This window comes from Trachurus japonicus, chromosome 6 (genome assembly GCF_045865225.1).
Source record: "Trachurus japonicus isolate A0001 chromosome 6, Traja_1.0".
Classification (NCBI taxonomy): Eukaryota; Metazoa; Chordata; class Actinopteri; order Carangiformes; family Carangidae; genus Trachurus; species Trachurus japonicus.
In genome coordinates this window covers 6,178,022-6,198,314 of record NC_140912.1, presented here as the reverse complement: position 1 = coordinate 6,198,314, position 20,293 = coordinate 6,178,022, and the positions used below count along the sequence as shown (strand labels likewise).

Here is a 20,293-nt window from a genome sequence, read left to right as displayed (position 1 = left end):
AGTTCTGTGTAATGAATTGAATAAGTAGTGAACACATGAAGAAAAGGAGGAGGTGCAGAAAGCAGCAGGAATGTGTCAGTGTTCAGAAAGTCTCCTGTCTCCTATCAGAGCTCATTAACATCAGCTGCTTCAGTCCTAACTGATGCCTAGAAAAAGGTTTGTCATCACCAAGGTGTCACACAAGAAGCCTCTCATGATGGGTCAACACCTTCACAACCTTATGTTGAACTTCATACTGACGCCGTTGGTTACAGACGTGTTTCTAAACCCCTGAATGCACCGTCAGGGCTGGAAATGAAAATCAAGGAGCACTCAGAGCTTTAGACTGACCTGGAATCAGCAGGTGAACAATGAGTAATGTACTCAACTACCATGGCCTCTATGCAGGCTCACCATGAAGGACTACAGCACATTGTGCTCAATACTTATTTTCCCAGCTGTATTGTATGAACTTTAAAAAACTTAAAAAAAACTTTCAGAAAAGCCTGCTAGGGTTTGCAAAAAACAAAAAAAAACACCTTTTTTTTTTTGCAGCGCCAGCCCCTCAGGACTGACTGTAGACGACTGACCCTCACACCTTTGTGTTTTGGCTCTCCACCAGGGGGAGCTGTCTGGTCACCATCAGACCAGCTCCAGTCCAGACCACATGTCAGCCTGCACCGTCTTAAAGCAGATATCAGTGGAATGTTTTTGTTAACATAAGTCCTAAATAGTCCTATTTTCCGTCAGCAATCACTTACATGAAGTATTTCAGCCTAAACACGAGTCTCTCCGTCACTCTGCTCTGCTGTAACCCGAGGAGAAAATTTTCCTTGTGGGATACAAGTGTTATCCAATGAGGGGAGAGAACGGCATGAAGGGCTGTGTGTGCAGCCAAGGGATGCGCGTGAATGTGGTGACGTAGCACGAGGACCAATTGATGCCTGACAAGGGCGGGGGCTGCTAACTCATGGTGCGTTCACGGAAACTCGTACTTTGTGTTTTTCCTTCCTGTGAAGTCATACCAGTTCGATCTGGTACGAGTTCACGGGTCGGAAGTAACGAGTGGCCGTTATAGGGAACTTTCACAGACAACAGGACGGTAAAAACACGAGCTACGGGTTACCTGGAACGCTACCAAGTCGTAGTTGTGACTTGAAGCTGTAACTTACGGTTTCAAAAGCCTGCCTTGAACGCAGCATTAGCCGAAACGGCCGTGCCAGTGATATCTGCTTTAAATCTATGGTCTCATTAGATTTACATCCTGCAAATATTTGCTCCATTTCGCCTCTGTCCAGCCCTGAATGATGGATGAATTCCAGCACGTGTTTCCTGCTTAGCTGCTCTGTGAATATGTTCCTGACACCTCCTGTTTCCCATCAGGTCCTCTGCAACCAAACCACCTGAGAGAGTCACTTTGATTTAACACTAATCTGAAAATATTTTCCTTTGTGTATAATGCTGTTGGGGCCCCTATAGGCTCTGGAACTCCCTGCTGGGAGATCTCAGGCAGGCAAACTCAGTGTGCGCTTTTAAATCTCTTCTTAAAACTCACTTTTATTGTATGGCCTTCTCATAATTGCGCTGGTATTCTTTTTATATTTTATTTTATTTTATCTTATCTTATTTTATGTTGATTTGCTTAATTCACTTTACTTGCTTAATTGTTTTTATTATCATTCATTGGTTGTTTTATTGTGAAGCACCTTAACTGTGTTTGAAAGGTTATTATTATTATAATATATTATAATATACGGTAAACTGTTGCCCTGTCTCACTATAACAAATAAGAGAAAACAATCATGGATTTAACCAAAACATAGGAGTTTTACTCAAAAGAAAGAAAGTTTTGTTTAACAATTTTCACAAAAATAGCCATTTCAACAAATAAAGCTAACTAAATCAAACCTAATCAAATATATCTACTCCTAAACCCCATGAAGATGACAAGCCTTCACTGTATTTGGGCCCTAACCCTAATCTGGAGCTAGATGTTAATCCAGGCTTGTCACTGGGTTTTAGAGTTGTTATTCTTCTGGCTTCTTTCAGCAGAGAAACCATAGTTACTCTTGCAGACTGTTTGAGTTAATGACATTGCTCAGTCAGTAATTGTTCAGATTAATGTTGGTATAAAACATTGCATCTATCTTGAGCCACTTCATCAGCCTGTGTCTTTAATTTGCTGTGTGTGTGACACATCCTGTAGATATCTTTGAAGTCGAAGTGATCTGCAGGGAGAATGAAGTTGGAAATTCATAAATCAGGAATAGAAAGGTCCTGAACTGGTAGGAAAAAGCATGTGCAGTTTCTAACATCTGCTAGTGGGGGGCGGGGCCTGTGGGTGGCACTGGTGGAGCGGGAGCTGGAGGCAGCTGTGTGGTCGGATGGTTTTATCTCCTGTCACAGTTTCACATCTATTGCCCTCGTTACGTTTCCGATGTGCTCATATCTTGGTGAACTGAAAAGTCTGCCTTTAGCTTAAACGTTTAAAATAATCTATGTTGCATCAGCTGAGTGTCCTTTTCATCTTCAGGACCACTCTGTCAGCTTCCTCATCCTCCTCCTCTATTTCAAGGAGAACAGGAGAGTGACCGCTGTGGGGCTGCAGTGACCCAGACCGTCTGTGGGGAATCAGCACTGAAACTGCTGCTTCAACCATCTGTCTGTCTGTCTGTCACTCTGTCACTTCCTGCTTCTTTCTACAGGCTGTATGTGGAGCTCAGAATAACTGCAGCTACTTCACATGAAGTACAACACACACACATCAACGACCAGGCTGGACAGTAAGACATACAGGTGCTTTTAGGCAGATAGACTGACATATTTCAACATCTTGGCAAATTCGCCTATTGCCATAATCCCTATTAGCAGTAGGTTCATTACCTTTGATTGTCGGTGCAAGCTGTTTTTAGATCAGCGGGGCAGAGATGTGAGCTGCTCCGCTTTTGTGGATAACGTAATAGATTATGTAACATTACGACACATGAAGCAAATACTCGGAACTACTTGCGCTTTTGAGGTCGCTCTGCTGAGCAGCCGTGTCGGCAACCTAGTTTCCCTCTAAAACAACTCTGTCTCGTAACGTTGTGTTATTATCTCATAGCGTGGTGAATGTGCAGGTCACAACTTGTCCACCAGAGCGTTTTGGAGTTGTTGGATTGTGTATTTGATGAGTTTGATGAGGGAAAGGGAAAATACCATGCGCTGTGCAGAGCTCACGTCTCTGCCCCGCCGATCTAAAAACAGCTTGCACCGACAATTAAAGGTAATGAACTTACTCCTTTGACTATGGGGATTATGGCAATTGAAATATCCCTTTAACATCTTTTAATTGTATGCATTACAGTTCAAATGTTCCAATAGCATATTAGCATATAAGGTGGTTGAAATTAGCAGCTGCAACATTAAAGTGAAGAACATGAACGCATCAGTATCAACCAGCCAATGTTGTGTGTGTGTTTTTAATGTATATTTTTTGGGCTTTTTCGCCTTTAATCGATAGTGTAGTCTCGAGAGAGACAGGAAATTGGATGACATGCAGAAAGGGGCCACGTGAGTCGGGATGCGATACAGGGCCGGCTGCAGCGAGGACTACAGCCTCTGGGGCCTGCACCAACCGAGCTAAACGACGCCCCCCAATGTTGTGTTGTTGATAAACATCCTCCTCCTGACAGTTCTACCACCACACGTTACACTGTTGACCTCAAGCTATCCCATCATCCCTCCATACCCAAACTTGTTTCCTGTTGGTCCGTTATTATACATTTATAATGTACCACCCTACATATTCAACAAATACCAAAATCCTCACTCACCGAGCTGTTAGGAGAGATCCAGCACCTGAGAGGGAGCAGACGACCATGTGGGCTCACTGCAGCTGCACAGGCCACAGACAGAGGAGTCATCGTTCACTTCACTGCTGTCAATGTGACGAAAGCAAGATTATAAAGGTGAATGTATAATGTTATTGACAAAGATTGTCTTTATTAATGTGCATAATGTAGAAAATACATCAGTATTAGTAATATATTAGCATTATCAAAATGTACATATAATTTTTTCTCTGTATTTAAAAATGTGATTCTAATAGTAACTAAAACTGTCATAAAAATTCAGTGTGCAATAAAAATGTTAATAAATATAAAATAATTCCAATCAATGTCTAATGTGTGATACCAGTTTAACCTAAGAAACTGAGAAGTTGAAAGATTCAATTCATGTATGTCTCTTTTCATCAGTCAGTTCAGGATTGAAGTCACATTTTCTCCCTTAGAAATAAAAAAGCTGGACTATTTTTAAAATTGACCTTCGATGTGGTCTGAAGCCTGTTGTGTGCCAAAACGGTGACAAAAATACTTGGAACTGTTACCAAATGATTCTTTTTCTTTCTATTGTAGCAGAGTTGTAACACAGTAGACCCTACACTACACTGTGGCAGCTCTGACTCTCCTCAGCCTGTACCTACAGATGTATCGTGACTTACGTTACGTCATCCTCTAACTTATGTGGAGCCGGGACTGGAGTCTGGTTTATTACCACTAGAGGGAAGCATGGCTGTGGTAGAAGTGCTCTGTGAAGCAAGTGCTGACTCACTGTCAGAGAGACCTGCAGCGAAAAAAAAACAAAAAACCACTATTGAAGTTTTACACTATAGGCTAACATTGCTGCTGTATACTGTTACAAGCTGTTTATTTATTTTTTTACTCTTTATTGTCTGACTCTGCCTCTTACAAACAATGCTGCAAGAAAAACTGGCTCTAAATATTTTATAAGATGAGAATGCTGAAATGACAATATGAAGGTTTTTGCGCTGGTTGTATGAATAGAAAAGGCCACAGATACAGTAGTAGAGTATTAAAATCTTTATCCTAGATTTGAATATGCGTGCTCCTGTGTGTGCATTTATCTCCTGCCATGTGTGAAGGTACAATCAAATACAGGTCCAGGATTACGTGTAAGGCCTGGCAGAAGTTGGTGTGTGGACTTCCTTATCATCCTCTCAGTGTGGTACTGACAGTTTATGCTGAGACGCCCTCTGCTACACACTGAAATGTGCCAAGCTCAAGGTTAACCAGGAGAAGAGCTGAATGGGGAACGTTTCTCTGAGAAGAAAGAGGCTATTTTAAGACTGTTCTGTATTCTCTCTGTCTTATCAGTCGGCCCTGATGTGTCTATGTGTGTGTGTGTGTGTGTGTGTGTGTGTATGTGAAGAGAAGTTTTAGACATTGTCCTTTAATTTTCAACTAATAATTTTAATAAATTCTGACAACATTCATACATTTCATCCCAAATGGAGCCTGAGAGGAAGCAGTGGAGCCTGATTCATAGGATAATATAATCCTACTAGAACTAGACAATGTGTCTGTAAAATGTTTTGGTCCATAATGTGTGTCATTGTCAAGCTTTAAGCTGTCTTATTCATGGTTTGTGAATTTACAAAACGTTTGCACAGGCACCATGAAATGTTGAAGCTTCCTGCTTTGATTCTATCTTTCACCCATTTCATGTCATATACATTGCAAATGGAAAGATACAGCATGGGCTGCAAGAATATTGTAGGCATATCAACCCAGTGCAACTGCTCTTACACTGCTGCACCCAAACATAGGCTACACACAGCTGCAAATATATTAGGAACACTTGTGTTGTAGTCAAGACCACCTAACCCAAGGGGGGTGGCGAGACCAAGTCCAAGATCGAAACCAAACCAATGCAAGACCATTTTTAAGACCATAACTGTATTCAGTACCAGTACTCATAATAATCACGTGGCTTGATATTTACATTATTCCTCAGCTACAAAGGAAAGATTTTATATAAAATCTATTACCATATTTAACCGAGACAAAGTTTGGATTTAAACAAAATAACACAGTATAGAGCCTGAAGTCTCCTCCCACTGTTGACACTGGTGCAACCAAGTTTTTCAGATGGTTACAGTTACACAAGCATTAAGAGACTAAGACCTTGAAAATGAAATGAATGGTCTCAAGAGTAGTCTTGAATACTACAACACTAATGCATTTTATTTTATTTTTTAACTCTTTTAAAAATGCTGATTCACGTTTTGGGTGATGTAGCCTACTAGTGCTTCTGATAAATGACAGTACAGAGCTGATGTGAGAGATATCTTTGGAGTAGCCTATGCATCTACTCAAATATCAAAGTTTTTCCTCTGCAAATCAGTTGGTGATTCCTACTGTAGGTGTTGGTATATTATGGGGTTTCTCACAGTCTCAGTTGTTGGTGTTGACTCCATATGACCGTCCCGTGTTAACGCCTGCACATTTCTTGCCCACCGTCTGATGCAGCTGAGATCAACGGAGACTCCTCCTTCAAGACAGAGCGCAGGGCGGAGTGTAGCTACGCCCACCTGACTGACTGATGAGCAGCGTGATGGACAACACAACACCTGAGCAAGCCCTGCCATGGTACCAGTTGTGTTTTACAGGGAGTTGGGTCAGGGTTATCTGAGAATGGGCTTTTAAGATGATAATTAATGACTCATTTGACCATTTTAAACATTTAAACTTCTTTAAAAGTCCAGACTGAAGCTACTGAGCCCGCCGGTACACAGCTAACTTAGCTTTAGCCTCAGTTAAGTGACCAAAACCGTGACAAGCTGACAGTTTCTCTTCTGTTGTCACACAGAGGCACTCATCATGTGCTGTCTGTCCAGAGTGATAAAATGTTTAAAAATGTTTGTTTAAATTCAAAACCGTAAATTGTGTCAACCCACCTAGCTCCCTGGGGACAGACACCATGTAGCCTCGGAGATGCAGTCAGCCCTGTGCGGAGGAATACTGGGTGAGTTGGTTAGTTCCAGATAAAGGTTGTGTTTTTACTACAGTAGTTTAGTAGACTAGTTGATGGACTGAAAAAAATGTAGGCTAATGTACACTCTAACGGGGGTACAGTATTATTTTGTGATGATGGGACTCCTTGTCAAACGGTGCATTTTATTGTCAGGGAATGATAAGGCATTATAATGTGGATACAGTAACTTTTTTTGATTAGGCTACTCGTTAAAAAGCAGCACCGTTACATTCCCATCATTGTTCATTAGTAGGCTAGTGTAAAATGTGTTGTGTTACATGTGTTCTACTTATTCTTTGTACCTGGGCCCTTCTCAAAAAGCTCCTCGGCTTCCTAGGGCGTCCCATTTCACATAATGTAACGTTACATGCAAAACTTAATGTTTTTACACTTGGTTCTTTTTAAGAATGAGGACATAAAATGAAATAAATGAATTACCCTACTTCGAAGTGAAATGCTCGGATTTTTGACAGCAGAAGTTGCAATCCTCACTATTAGCCTATTACCATTTCAATATAGGGGCAATATATCTAATGTAAATGTGCACAACATGCGGCTGTACGCATGGCTGTATGACTCTTGGAGCAATACCGAACAGGCTATTTCACTTTCATGGCTGTCAATTTATCACCAAATGCTACATCATCATATCACCACCTATGATATGATGATGTAGCATTTCTGTGTCATTTTGTGTTGGTCTGCTAAAAGCTAAACACATTCTCACCAGACATAAGTTCCCTTTATAAAACTCAACCACTAAACGGGCTTTTATTTTGAAATCTCCAGCGGAAATCAAACTTTTTGTAGCTACTATCTGACACACTGACTATCCCCTGTCTTCACCTCACCCCCCCCCTCCCTCACCTCCCCTCTCCCCCTCCCGCCTCACCTCACCCTCACTCTTCCCCTCACTCACACACACCGCTGGTTGTCATGGCGATGGAGTCAGCCTCCTCCTCGGCGGCGTCGGCTCCGGGGGTTGTTGCCATGGAGATCCCGGTGCGAGGTGCGCTCCCGGTGGTGGAGGAGGACGAGGGCTTCACCGCGCCGCCGCCGCTGCTGCTGCCAGGGTCCGAGGAGAGACTACGGTACCGGAGAGGCGCGGGCAGACGGCGCAGAGGGCTGCCGTTCAACCGGGGCAGCTACTACATGCTGATAGTGATCGGAGATATCAGCACCGAGCACCAGCTGGACGCCGCCAGGGCGCAGACAGAGCGGGGTGAGTGATGGACGGATGAACCTGGCTCTAGTCTGTTCATCTGTTGTTGTTGCTGCTTGGGACAGACCCGGTCAGATCAGATACCTCCACCGGGGAAACTGTAGAGAAATATGTTTGTGTAAATAATTGACGCAGCCGGGGCAGGACGGTAGGCAGCCTGTCCATAGGTGCAGGCTTTTTGCTGCAGCGTTGCACCATGGGACACGCATTTCCTCTCCTCTCTCCCACGGTGTGCTACTGTAGGGCTCTCTATGTCTGTCTGTAAAATTGCAGACTCAAGTTGTAAAAAAATGCAGCACAGGTCTTGATAGTGTGGTGTGGTGATCAGCAGCCTCCCTCTGGGTCTCCATCTAAATACTGGGCTCTAGTTAAAAGCATCAAATCAATATAGGAATCTTTACAGTAAGTAGCAATTAAAAAGGACATTAAAACACCTGACCAAACTGCTTAAATAAGAAACCATTTGCCACCTCTGTCAGCTTTTTTTTCTCCTCTTGCATTTAATAAGCAGCTTGTATTTTTAAGTAGGGAATGTGTGTGCGTTCTGTGCATGCATGTGTGTCCCTGTGTGGGTTCAGGTTGTACACTGTTGTAGTAAAGAAACAATACGCAGGCTGTGCTCAGCAAAAACAACGCAGCAACTTTTGCCTATATAAGGAAAAAGAAGTAATTTTCAATAGGCTGTCGTTACTCAGCTGGATGAGAGTGAGTCCTGCTCCTCCTCCTGAGCAGCTGCAGCAGGCTGACGGTCCTTCCTTCCTGTCGGGGGGGGGGGGGGAGCTGTGTGAAGTTTGAGGATCTGAGCAGATTGTGTGAAGCAGTTGTGAATTAAGTTGCAGTGTGCACAGATCCACGAGTCAGCAATTTTTTCCCCCACCATGCGCCTGTCTGTGTCACTCCAATTTGTTCTCAGTCCAGATGATCAATCGTGCACTTCCAGAGGCTTCAGAGGTTCTGGCTCCACATCGGCCTCATCATCCGTCCCCTCTGACCCCCCCCCCAGCCCCCTCCTCTGGCTGCCGTCACACAGCTGACAGCTCTGTGTGGAGCTGATGATAACACACACACACACACACACCCACCCCGGCTCATTACGGCATCGATTCTCTTCACGCAGGGAGGTGATTTGAGTGTGACTCTGTGGAAATGACCCGCTATCGACTCTCATCACACGTTAGCCGCGGGGTCCTGCAACAAGTCGCCCCGGCCTGGCTGCAGCGATGTGGTCGATAGCAGGAGAAAAACACAGCAAAGGAGCTTCTTATTTTTTAGACAGATTTGATTTCCTGGGTCCGTGCGGGTGGCTGGGGTGACTCGCCGTAGCGTCGCCGTGGAGACTCGGTCCTGGCTGCAGTGGCCTGAGTTTGGATCAGATCCACGGCCCTCTGCTGCATGTCATCATCCCCTTCTATTCCTGCCCCCCCTCTCTCTGTCTCTCTCTGTCTCTTGCTATTGGAATAAGAAAATAACTTTGGGAAAAAAGATTTTATTTCCTGTAACACTCAACTATTGATTGTTATCAGTCAATTCCAGTCTCTTGTTTGATCGGTTAAATGGAAATAAAGAAATGAAACCCAGAGTTCAAGGTACAGTAACATTATGAGAGTGTTTAGTTTCTCAGTTAATGATTTGGTTGAAAAAGTAGTGAGAAACACCAACCACAATTAAGTAAAAGGCAAGATGATGCCTTCAAATACCTCAGTCAGCACTCTGAAACCTGAAGATCTTTATTTTAATCTTCAATACAGTGAATCTTTTGTTTAAAAAATAAATAATGATTAATCAAAGTAATTGCAATCAATATAGAAAGTTTAATCAATGAGCAATGCCAGGTCCAAACTCATCCAGTAAAATATTCAATAGACTGTACTGGACACCTCATATGATATTTACACACATACGTTTGGGAACCATTTTTAACACAAATCAGGAATGGACAATCCAGGACTGGAAACTAAAACCGTAATTAATTAATACTGTTTCTCAGTGCATTTGACTGACGACTAGGGAGGTGTATGAATGTATGATGTGTATTTGTTAACACAAAAACTAATAAAAAGTAAAATAAGAAAAAATATATATAATTAGACTAATCAATTAATTGAATAATTATTTCAGTCCAGTCTGGGCGTCAGTTGAGAACCCAAAGGTATCTGATTTACAGTCAAGTTAAATGTGGAAAAGCAACAAATCCTCAGTTTGTATCTCTACCACTCTGGTTTTGCTGTGTATGACAAACACCATATGAGCTGAGCTGTTATTCAGTGTAATTTTGTGAGGACTGTCAGGAAACATTTTTGCAGAAACTTCAGGCAGCGAGCGTACACATGACGACAAGACACTCTTTAACCTAAGAGTGAGGCCACAGAGAGCCCAGGGGCCGGTCTGTGAGTTTGGACAGTTTGGTGGAGATCAGTTTGATAATCTGGATGTGTGGATGTGCGTGGTGCAGATTCAAGCTGTCACAATCATTATGTTTTAGTTGGCGATTAATCACCATGCAAATAATTGTGATTAATAATGTAATTGTTCTTTTTTGATTATTTTATATTGTAAATAGTAAAATAGCTTAACTAAATAGTATAAGCCTAAACAAAGTTTAAAGGGTTAGTTCAACATTTTGGCAAATTTGCCCATTGCCATAATAATAATAATAGTCATAGGGGTAGGCTGATTACCTTTAATTGTCGGTGCATGTTGTTTTGAGATCCGTGGTGCAGAGACGGGAGCTGCTCAGCTAACGGTAGATACAGTAGTCCCCTGTCTCTCATCAAACTCATCAAACACAATCCAACAGCTCCAAAATGCTCTCGTGGACAAGTTGTGACCTGCACATTCACCACGCTATGAGATAATAATGGATTGTTACAAGACAGAGTTGTTTTAGAGGCAAATATGTAACTGAAACTACATCCCAGACACGGCTGCTGGGTGGAGTGACTTCAAAAGCGCAAGTAGTTCTGAGTATTTGCTTCATGTGCTGTAATGTTACATAATTATACGTTATTATTTCAAAGTGTGGTGAATGTGCAGGTCACAACTTGTCCACTAGAGTGTAAAGCTGTTGGATTGTGTATTTGATGAGTTTGATGAGGGACAGGGGACCTGTACCATTCACCTCCATTATGTTCACTGGGCAGCTCACGTCTCTGCCCCGCAGATCTCAAAACAACATGCACCGATAATTAAAGGTAATGAACCTACTGCTATGACTATAGGGGGTATGTTGAACTATCCCTTTAATAATACATGTACACCTTATGAAGAAGAAGAGCCATTATTGGCATTAAACATTGGAACGTATAGATAAAAACTGCATTTCTCTTTGTCTCCAGGCTTTGCAGCTAAATCCATGATGCTCATGCCAATAGATGCTCAGAGAAATGTGGTCGTTAAATATTAGAAATTCAGCACCATAAGTTGAACAGTTTCATGTGTCATTAAACCAGAGCAGAAGAAGAAGGGGGCACAATGTGATGTCATTAAAAGAGGACCAGTCAAACCCCAAACAATATAACATTTCTGTTAGTTTCATCCAGCTGTTTTTATACAGATGAATTGAAACCATTTTAACCATTATGCTCCATAATTTTGGTCAGCTCAAATAATTGCGATCAGGTGATTATGTAATAATTGTGACAGGCCTGAGTGCAGATGTGTGGGATTGTTTGGCCTGTGTTACCACGTTCCCATTCTGTGTTGTTCAGCACAGACAACATTTACTTTGAACTGAAGGCCACTTCCTGCATCATGTATTTGTTTGGGTGAAAATGAGCTGTTCCTGAGAAAAGAGGCTCATCAAACATCACAAACACATCCTGAGCTTGTGATGTGATGTTCCCAAAAGGTTCCCTGAAAGACTCTCAGCCCTGTTCCCTCTTCAGGTTGAACAGATCTGGAGCCCGGGGGCAGTGAAACAGCAAAGTGCTGTCGCTGTGGTTGTGACGCTCTCACCTCAGACAGCGTGAAGACACGGCGTCCTGGCTGTCTCCAGACTCTGAATCTTCCATGGATATAACTTTCAGTCAGTGGCTTAACACTTTTCTCTGTGGGTGTTCTGCAGCATTAAACAGCTGTAATCTTTTCTGGCTACGTCTCAAAGAGGAAAGTGAAATCTATACAGAAATAAGTGCATTAAATGACCCGTTCAGGAGCAAATGGTTAGCATTAGGTGATCGCATATTTGCATCAATGTCATTATCATTTTATTTTACGTCGTTCCACTCCGGTGTTCCGGTTTGGATGCTGTAAAAACTTTGTTAGTTTGTCTTTGACAGGCGTCAGCCTGGTCAATGTCTGCACCTATGTAGCCCAAGTTTTCACAGTGGTTATGAAAACTTACAGACACGTCTCCTCTCCTGTAGATTAAAGGGATAGTTCACCCAAAATTGAAATTTCACTCATTATCTCCTCCCCCTCATGTGGACTAAGGGCTGGGAGAAGTTTCAGAGTCCTCCGTGGCTTCTCTGAGTTACAGGGGGTCTCGGCGTAGCAGTGCATGTCAATATAACGGTTGCCAATGGATACCAACTGTCTTCATAACAAAAAGACACACCAAAAAACATCCAAATACCTCCATGCTGCTCGTATGTAATGTCCGTCTTGTATTGAAGCCCCGAAATGCGAAATTGTCCCGAAAAAAATTAAATAAGTCTATATTTCAAGCTTGTTTGTAGCAGAAGCTTCTAGAAGCTCCTCTTCCCGGTTCATCAAATTTGATGACAATTTCGCATTTCGGGGCTTCAATATAAGACGGACATTACAGACGAGCAGCATGGAGGTATTTGGATGTTTTTTGGTGTGTCTTTTTGTTACGAAGACAGTTGGTATCCATTTGCAACCGTTATATGGACATGCACTGCTACGCCGAGACCCCCTGTAACTCAGAGAAGCCACGGAGGACTCTGAAACTTCTCCCAGCCCTTAGTCCACATGAGGGGGAGTAGATAATGAGTGAAATTTCAATTTTGGGTGAACTAGCCCTTTAACCAGATGGTATACTTTTCATCCATCCAACTGAGCAGGTCCTTAACATTGTCATATTTTGGAAAAATTAGAGCTGCTAACTGATATTGAAGTTCATGGGAGCTGACATACAGAGCATTCGCAAAAAATATCCCATATTAACAAAGTGAAAACAATGCTTGGGAAGTTTCTGCTAGTTTCTTTTTAAATAAGAAAAATATAATGAGAACATGAGCTCTAGTGCCTGCTGTTCCTCTCGGTCACCTCTGAGATGTTGTGGTAAATTCAATGTACAGCTGTGGGGAAGGCAACAAGAATAAATGCACTGCAATAGAGGTTTCCAGCAGCACGGCAGGTGTCATTATTAATAAATGGGAAAAGTGGCTTTAGAAAAACATACAAATGGTTCTTTAAAAGCTCAGGGTCTTCACATGACTGTACTGGAATAGAAGCACTCTGGTTAATGTCTGAGTGTTTGATGTCTGTCACTGAGTGCAGACAGGTGCATCTGAATAAAGTAGAATCTGATGGAGGTCAGCAGTCTTCTCCGTGATAGTGGAGCTAGGGAACCAGACTAGAGATCATTTAAAGGCTCAGAAACCTTTACAGGTGTTTGGAGTTAATCAGCTGATTAGAGTGTGACATTGTTAATGTGAACTGTTTCACTTTTTGAGATTCTGAATTTTGGGTTTTAATTAAATGTAAGCCATAATCATTACAATTAAAAGAAATAAAGACATGCAATATTTCAGTCTGTCTATTTACATTTAATGACTGAAATAACTGAACTGTTCCTGTTAGTTTATTGAGATGCACCTGTACTCTGTAGCTCAAGCAGAACATTGTAGGTCTCCTGTTGAAGTGTACAGGTGGTGAATGTAGCACTCAAACTCTTTCCATTGACAATTTACCCATCCAATCATCATGTCTGTTGCTAAGAGTGCCTGACTTGTCCTGTACTTATGCCATGGTCTGGGTGAATACTCAATTCTGATTGGCTGCAAGGTGTTCGTTAAAAAGTGTTATAGGACGCTTATAAAGACGTTTGGGTCTCAGGGCCTGATGCCTGATGACAGTTGTAAATTATTGCGCTGGCTCAACTGCTAGTTGGTAACCGGGGCAATAGAGACTCAGAGCATAGCTGATTTTCTTCAGCGCATCGTCCTCTGACCACCAGAGTCTGTAACACACAGGTGAAGTGCAGAAATAAAACTTTGTGTCACGTAATGGTAAGCCATCATCTCACTTCCCCTCACTGATCAACTGTTACTGCACCACAGCAGGTTTCCTTTTTCCTGCCTGCGGACAACAGATATTAAATAGTCTGCTTAGCAGTGGCTTGTGAAAAACTCATGATTTTAACTGTAAAACACATTAAAAATATAAATAATTGATTACATATTTATTTCTTTGGTAAGTGACCATGGTATAAATGGGATGATGCCCTTCGAGGTGTCCAGTTTCGCTTCATGTCGTCCATTTATTCCTGATAATTGGACACCTCATCGGACATTAAAGGAGACATATTCTGCCCCTTTTCCACAAATTAAAATAGTTCCCAGGTGTCTTGAAGACATGTCTGTGACATGCTTTGGTCAAAATCCCCCAAGGATCAAACATCACAGCTCTTTTCATCCTCTCTAAACAGTCCTGTTCAGGACGGCTGGTTTCAGTGTCTGTCCCTTTAAATGCAGATGGACCACTGCTTGCCCCGCCCCTTCTACTGCTACCAGGTAGGGGTGGGATCATGCAAATGTGAAAACTAGTTACATCATTGCTAGACAACTGAAGGAACAGCTTGTAAAACCACATGGATTTCAACCTAGGGAGCCTGAACATTACAGATTTTTTGTCAATTCTCACATTTTGGGGCCGGAAGGCAAAACAAAGACCTAAATATATGTTGAAGAGCCTTCAAAAGATGATATTTCCATAATATGTCCCGTTTAACCCTTACATACAGAGTTAGTCTCATGTGAGTTGTCATTGGCCATTGAACTGTGGATTCATCTGCAGAAAATGGAGAAATTATCCATCAGAGTATCTCAAACTGTTTGCTATGTGTGACGGTCTCAAATACTGTATATTTAGCCTGCAATGACATCCATAAAGAAACTGCAAATGATCTCATCTGCTTCATAAATACCTTAAATGATTTATTGATTATCAAAATAGTTGCCAGGTGGTTTTCTGTCACCTGATCAATCAGCGTTGTTCCAACACCACAGTTTATTACAGTATGTTTCCATCCACAGCCACAGAGCCAGGGTAATAATAAGATCTAAATACCCCATGCAGGCATGTTCACATTCTCATTGATTACTCCTCTCTTATTTCATCCAGTTTCAGTGTTGGAAATGTAGTCGTAATAATAATAATAAAAAGAAGAAGTAGTAATTCTTATGTACTGTGTCTCATAGTGCACACTTAGATGTTTGCCAGTGAATGCTAAGTCAATGTTAATAACAGTGACACAGCATTTCTGGGAACAGACTGCAGTCTGCAGTGAGGGAACAGTTTCTCCCCCGTTAAGGGCAAAACAAGGTCTTCAAAGTCTCCTTTGTGAAAGAGGAGATCTTAGCCTTGTGCTGTGGATTTGAAGAAATTAGAAAAATCTAATTTCTTGCTCTTGCAGAAGGAATCCACAAGTGGATAAGATGAGAGAGGTGTGTGCATTGGTTTGTATCCTACTGGATGAGATCTGACACAAGTTCCCTCTGAAGTCTGAGTCACTGCGGCTCAGTAGGATCTGATAAATCTGCTGAGTGTGTGTGTGTGTGTGAAATGTAGATCAGTTCATTATGAGTCATTTCTACTGATCCATTGGACTCCAGTTAATTGTATTTATGTTTGTACTTCTCATTATAACCAAATGTATGAAACGTTTTTTGATTATGAAAATGATGATGTGGTACAAAACTGATGAACCATTCAAAAATAATATAATAATAATAATAATAATAATAATAATATAGTAATCTGGAAAACTACTCAATACCAGTGGAATTGATATCAGTTAAAATGTCATCTCCCTATTACAAATATGACTCATATGATTTCTAAATAGAAACACAAAGTCAAATGACAGAATATACCATCCAGCCAATTCAAAACTTTATTTAAAACTGCATTATTCATATTTTGCCAACAGCAATGTCTGTGACATGTGAAAGCTGTAAGCTGACAGAAGTCATTGGAGAATACAGTCTAAAGACTGAGTGGGAACCCCAGAGGCACTGCCATACCATATTATCATGATACAATATTATTGTGATTGCAGATGATGTCTCCAAATGAAAACTTTAACATCTGATTTTTCTAGATGAAGAAGAAGATCAACTTCTTAGTCTGTTCTGACTTACAATATGCAAAATATCACGATGCTATGCTGTATTGATTTTTCCCCCACCCCTACTACTGTAAAGACAGGATTTTTTAAAAATCTGATGCTGCATATAAAAGCTAGTCTGGAACTTAACATAAATTGTAAATTTTTGTTTGTACCCGAACAAAAATAGGTTTTCAGCATTTTATCATGCTGTAAAAGTTGAGAGTTTGGGCTTGAGAAGAAATCAATATGATACGATATGTGTGATACAATATATGAGGTGATAAATGGTCATGTGAAGACATACGTTGCAGTTCTATTTGTGTCTGGACATTTTGGATCTGAAAAGTGTTTTCTCATTGACCTTCCCTGCAGCCTGAACAGAGCTAATATAAGGAGAGAGAGTGGGAGGAAGTCAAACTGCTGCAGCAACATCTAAAAAAAGAGGTTACATCCAGTTCACAGAAACAGAGCAAGGCAGATGTCCTGCCTGGTGTCTCGCATGCTAAATGTGCCCTGGTTCATCACAAAGCACTGTGTGAATGTTCACTGATGTCTGTTCTTCAGTTCTTCATGTTGTTATCCTCATTCGATCTCTTTCTTCTTCCTGACAGGAATTCGATCCTGGGACGTCGACCTCCAGTGCTGCGACCTTGACCAGCAGCTGCAGCTGTTCATCACCCGTCACTCCGCCCACTTCTCCTCCGAGATCAGAGGTCAGTGTGACGCATCACGCTCTCAGTCAATGGACCCGTGATGAGACGGCACAATTAAGGCTGTGTCATCTTCGAAAAAACCTGGAGACACTGCAGAGTTGTTATGGAACAGATTTGAACACTACATTTTATACTAGACCCTAAAAGCTGTTTGACACACTAAACATAAGTACACTCCTGTTTATTAGCTGCAATAACATAGAGACAATAACACATCAGTCTTTCAACCAAGGTCTTGTGGGCGTCCTGATTTTGACAAATGGAGATGTAGTTAGTCCATGTTTGCCATTCCTTCTACAAGAAGGGATGATTTATTCCCAGAGATCCTCACATGTGAGTCAGTGGGGATTAAGGCCTCTGACTGTGAGCATGTGAATCCTTTTGATGCCAGTATTGTGTCTGAGTTACTGTATGTGCATCTGTCTGGTCCACACCACCTCATTCATTAGTTTATTATCCAGTGGTGGTTTTGGTAAGACCTGTTCTATCTTCAGCTGCATTAACTGATTTAAATGTGGGCTAGCTGCAGGTTTTAAGAATATTTAAGAATAGTGTAAGATTGTATTAGCTACTAGTAGTAACAAATCTGAATATTTGAATTCTTCAGGGCTGTTTTACTAAATATTATAGAAAATAAGGCTTTCCTCCCAATACTTATATAATAAAACTAAAACTAGGGCTAAAACTAAATATAACTGCTTAATCACTTCTTAAACTAAACTAAAAAGCAAACTGAAAACTAAATAGAGAATAAAAACTACTGAAATCTTTTAAAACTATAAAAACCTTCCAAACAGACTAGAGTTCTCAGTCGGCCTGAAAAATGAAGCGCCTGGCCTGATGTGTCATTATTGTGTTCTACAGGCACACTTGATAATAAAAGTGACATGATGGTGAAATACATTTTTTACAGAGACCCGCACCGCTCCACGCTGCTAACTAATCATTTCAAATGACAGTAACTAATAATATGTAATGAATTATATTTTGGATACTTGCCCAACACTGTTGATAAGCGACAATAGCGGTCCAAAACTGTAGAAGACGTACAGTAGGCTACCGTTGTGACCCTTAGTTCTCAGTAAGTGCACAACGACAGTATTCGATTTGAGACAACACTGTCAAAATCAGTGTACCTAGTAAATACTACAGTACATTACAGTGTATTTATGGAAGTATTGGAATGGAGACACAGCTCAGGACTCATCGACTTTCTATAAAAGCTTCACACCGACACTTTGTTAGTGTGTCAGACTGACAGGAGAGAGAGGAACCTGGTGGACGGTTAATCTGTGTGCTTTATATCGCAGCCGAACAGCGTGTATAATCACCATGGTGACTGTTCAGAGAGCCGTGGACCTGCAGCGCTAGGTGTGTGTGCGAGTGTGTGCGTGAGCCTGCCTGTGTGGAAGTCATGTGACGGTTTAGGGCTCAGAGCCCAGGCTGAAAATACAATAGATGCTGAATAGGGACTTATTTGAGTCGTCTGCCAGGTAAGGGCCTGTTGGGATCAAACACACACACACACACACACTGCACACACATATACACACACGGAAAACAGACAACCACAGGATAGATTATCACTGCACTGGTGCTATAAGTGCTCAGCAGCAGCAGTCAGCAGAAAGTGACAGAGCATTTTTCAACATTGTTGTTAAATGAAGCAAATACCTTCAGAGGAAACAGAGGAATTCTTGTGAAACAACAAATACAATGTGGATGTTCGACTGATCTGTCATCCAGGGCTCCTTCCAGGTTGCCATCACAAGGAAACACACCTCTACTCACGCGAACTAAAGCGAGTCACCTTCATTCGTGCTTACAGCTGCTGTTTATTGATACAACTGCTGATAAAACCTGATTGACTCCCTCAGGTCTCCCCCTCCATCTGCAGCACCAGGACATAAAGACTTTAACTAGCTACACAGGCTAAGGGGAATACACTTTTTGTTTTTCTCAGGTTCTCCTTTCACCTCAGGGGACAATAACATATTTTGATAGTTTTACTGACATTGGATGGGTCATAGTCTTACTGCTCTGAGAGAAGCAGCATTGATTTTTACATGCTGTATTGGATTTCTAAAGGTACTGCACCGTGATGTAAAGTAACACTGGTCAGACAGGACGTCCTGCTACGGTCACTGGTTCACTGTCCAGTGACCTTAAGCCCGTCAGTCTTTGTGTTCTAATTAGGGCCGTCATTTTTTTAATCACATTTTTTCCATAGTTAACTCGCGATTAATCTCTATATTAAAAATATAAAGCAATTCTTATCAAAGTGTCTTGGTTAGAATCAAATAAACACAAAGATAAACGTCTTTTATCTTTTATTTCTTCTTTCAAATACAAAAGTGCAATAAAGACCCACTTTACATGTCTATTTCAAAAATACAGCTCATAAAATGCCACAACAATGTGGTCTTAAAACTGAAGAGGTAGTAGACAACTTCACAGTGTTTTGCATACACTAATTCTGTCCATAACCATTCTGTTAACAGAAATACAGAAATATAGTGCTTATTCTGGGAGAAGCAATATTTTTGAGAAAGATTACACTGTACCACACTGAGAAATATGAAGAGTTGTGTACAAAATCTACAGTACATACAACAAGTAGGCAGCAGATTGCTGTCTGTTATGCTACTATAAGAAATAGCTCCATTAACTTTGTGGTGCACAGAAAACTGAGGAATGTGAGAATAACAACAGGAAACTCTGATGGGGGGCGGATAGACACAGTAGCGCGATTTAGCGCATACCGTCACAACACGACCTGTCCATGTGCCCCTGTGTGTGTGTGTGCGTGTAAGTGTGTGTGTACGCCAGAGCGAGAGAGTTGCGGCCACCACAGACTCGTTTATTAATGGGAAACACTGGATGCGCTGGTTTATTTTAAAAAATTAATCGCATCTCGATTAACGCGTTAACTATGACAACCCTACATGTAGTTCTAATACATCACAAACACTCACAAGTATGTTGTCCGTCCACTGCCCTCTCTAAAGCAGACCTACCTATAGTACATCACATCTGTGTCACCACATTTCCAGCTTTCTTCCCCCTGTCGATCCCATCTGTCAGACTGACGTCTCTGTCCCTGGAATCAGTGTTTGATTATCTGATGATAGTGTTGCTAACGCTTTAATCTGATCTGAAATTAAACTTTAGGTTTAATCTAGATCAGGGGTCTTCAATGTTTTTCAAGGCCAAGGAAAAAACAAACTGATGGAGAGGTGGAGCAGGGACCCTCTGCTGTACAGTGGC

The 20,293-nt window shown here is 41.5% G+C and overlaps 1 protein-coding gene across 1 annotated transcript in view; it reads left to right on the top strand.

Annotated features, from left to right (window-relative positions):
• The first annotated feature begins 7,584 nt into the window (after positions 1-7,584).
• The window catches only part of map1ab (microtubule-associated protein 1Ab), a 100,029-nt gene continuing 87,320 nt past the window's right edge, over positions 7,585-20,293 (top strand). The window contains exons 1-2 of the mRNA XM_085778485.1: positions 7,585-8,017; positions 16,925-17,026. Coding sequence (XP_085634611.1) covers positions 7,732-8,017; positions 16,925-17,026 — 388 coding nt within the window. The 5' untranslated portion in view covers positions 7,585-7,731. The remainder of the gene's footprint in view (positions 8,018-16,924; positions 17,027-20,293) is intronic.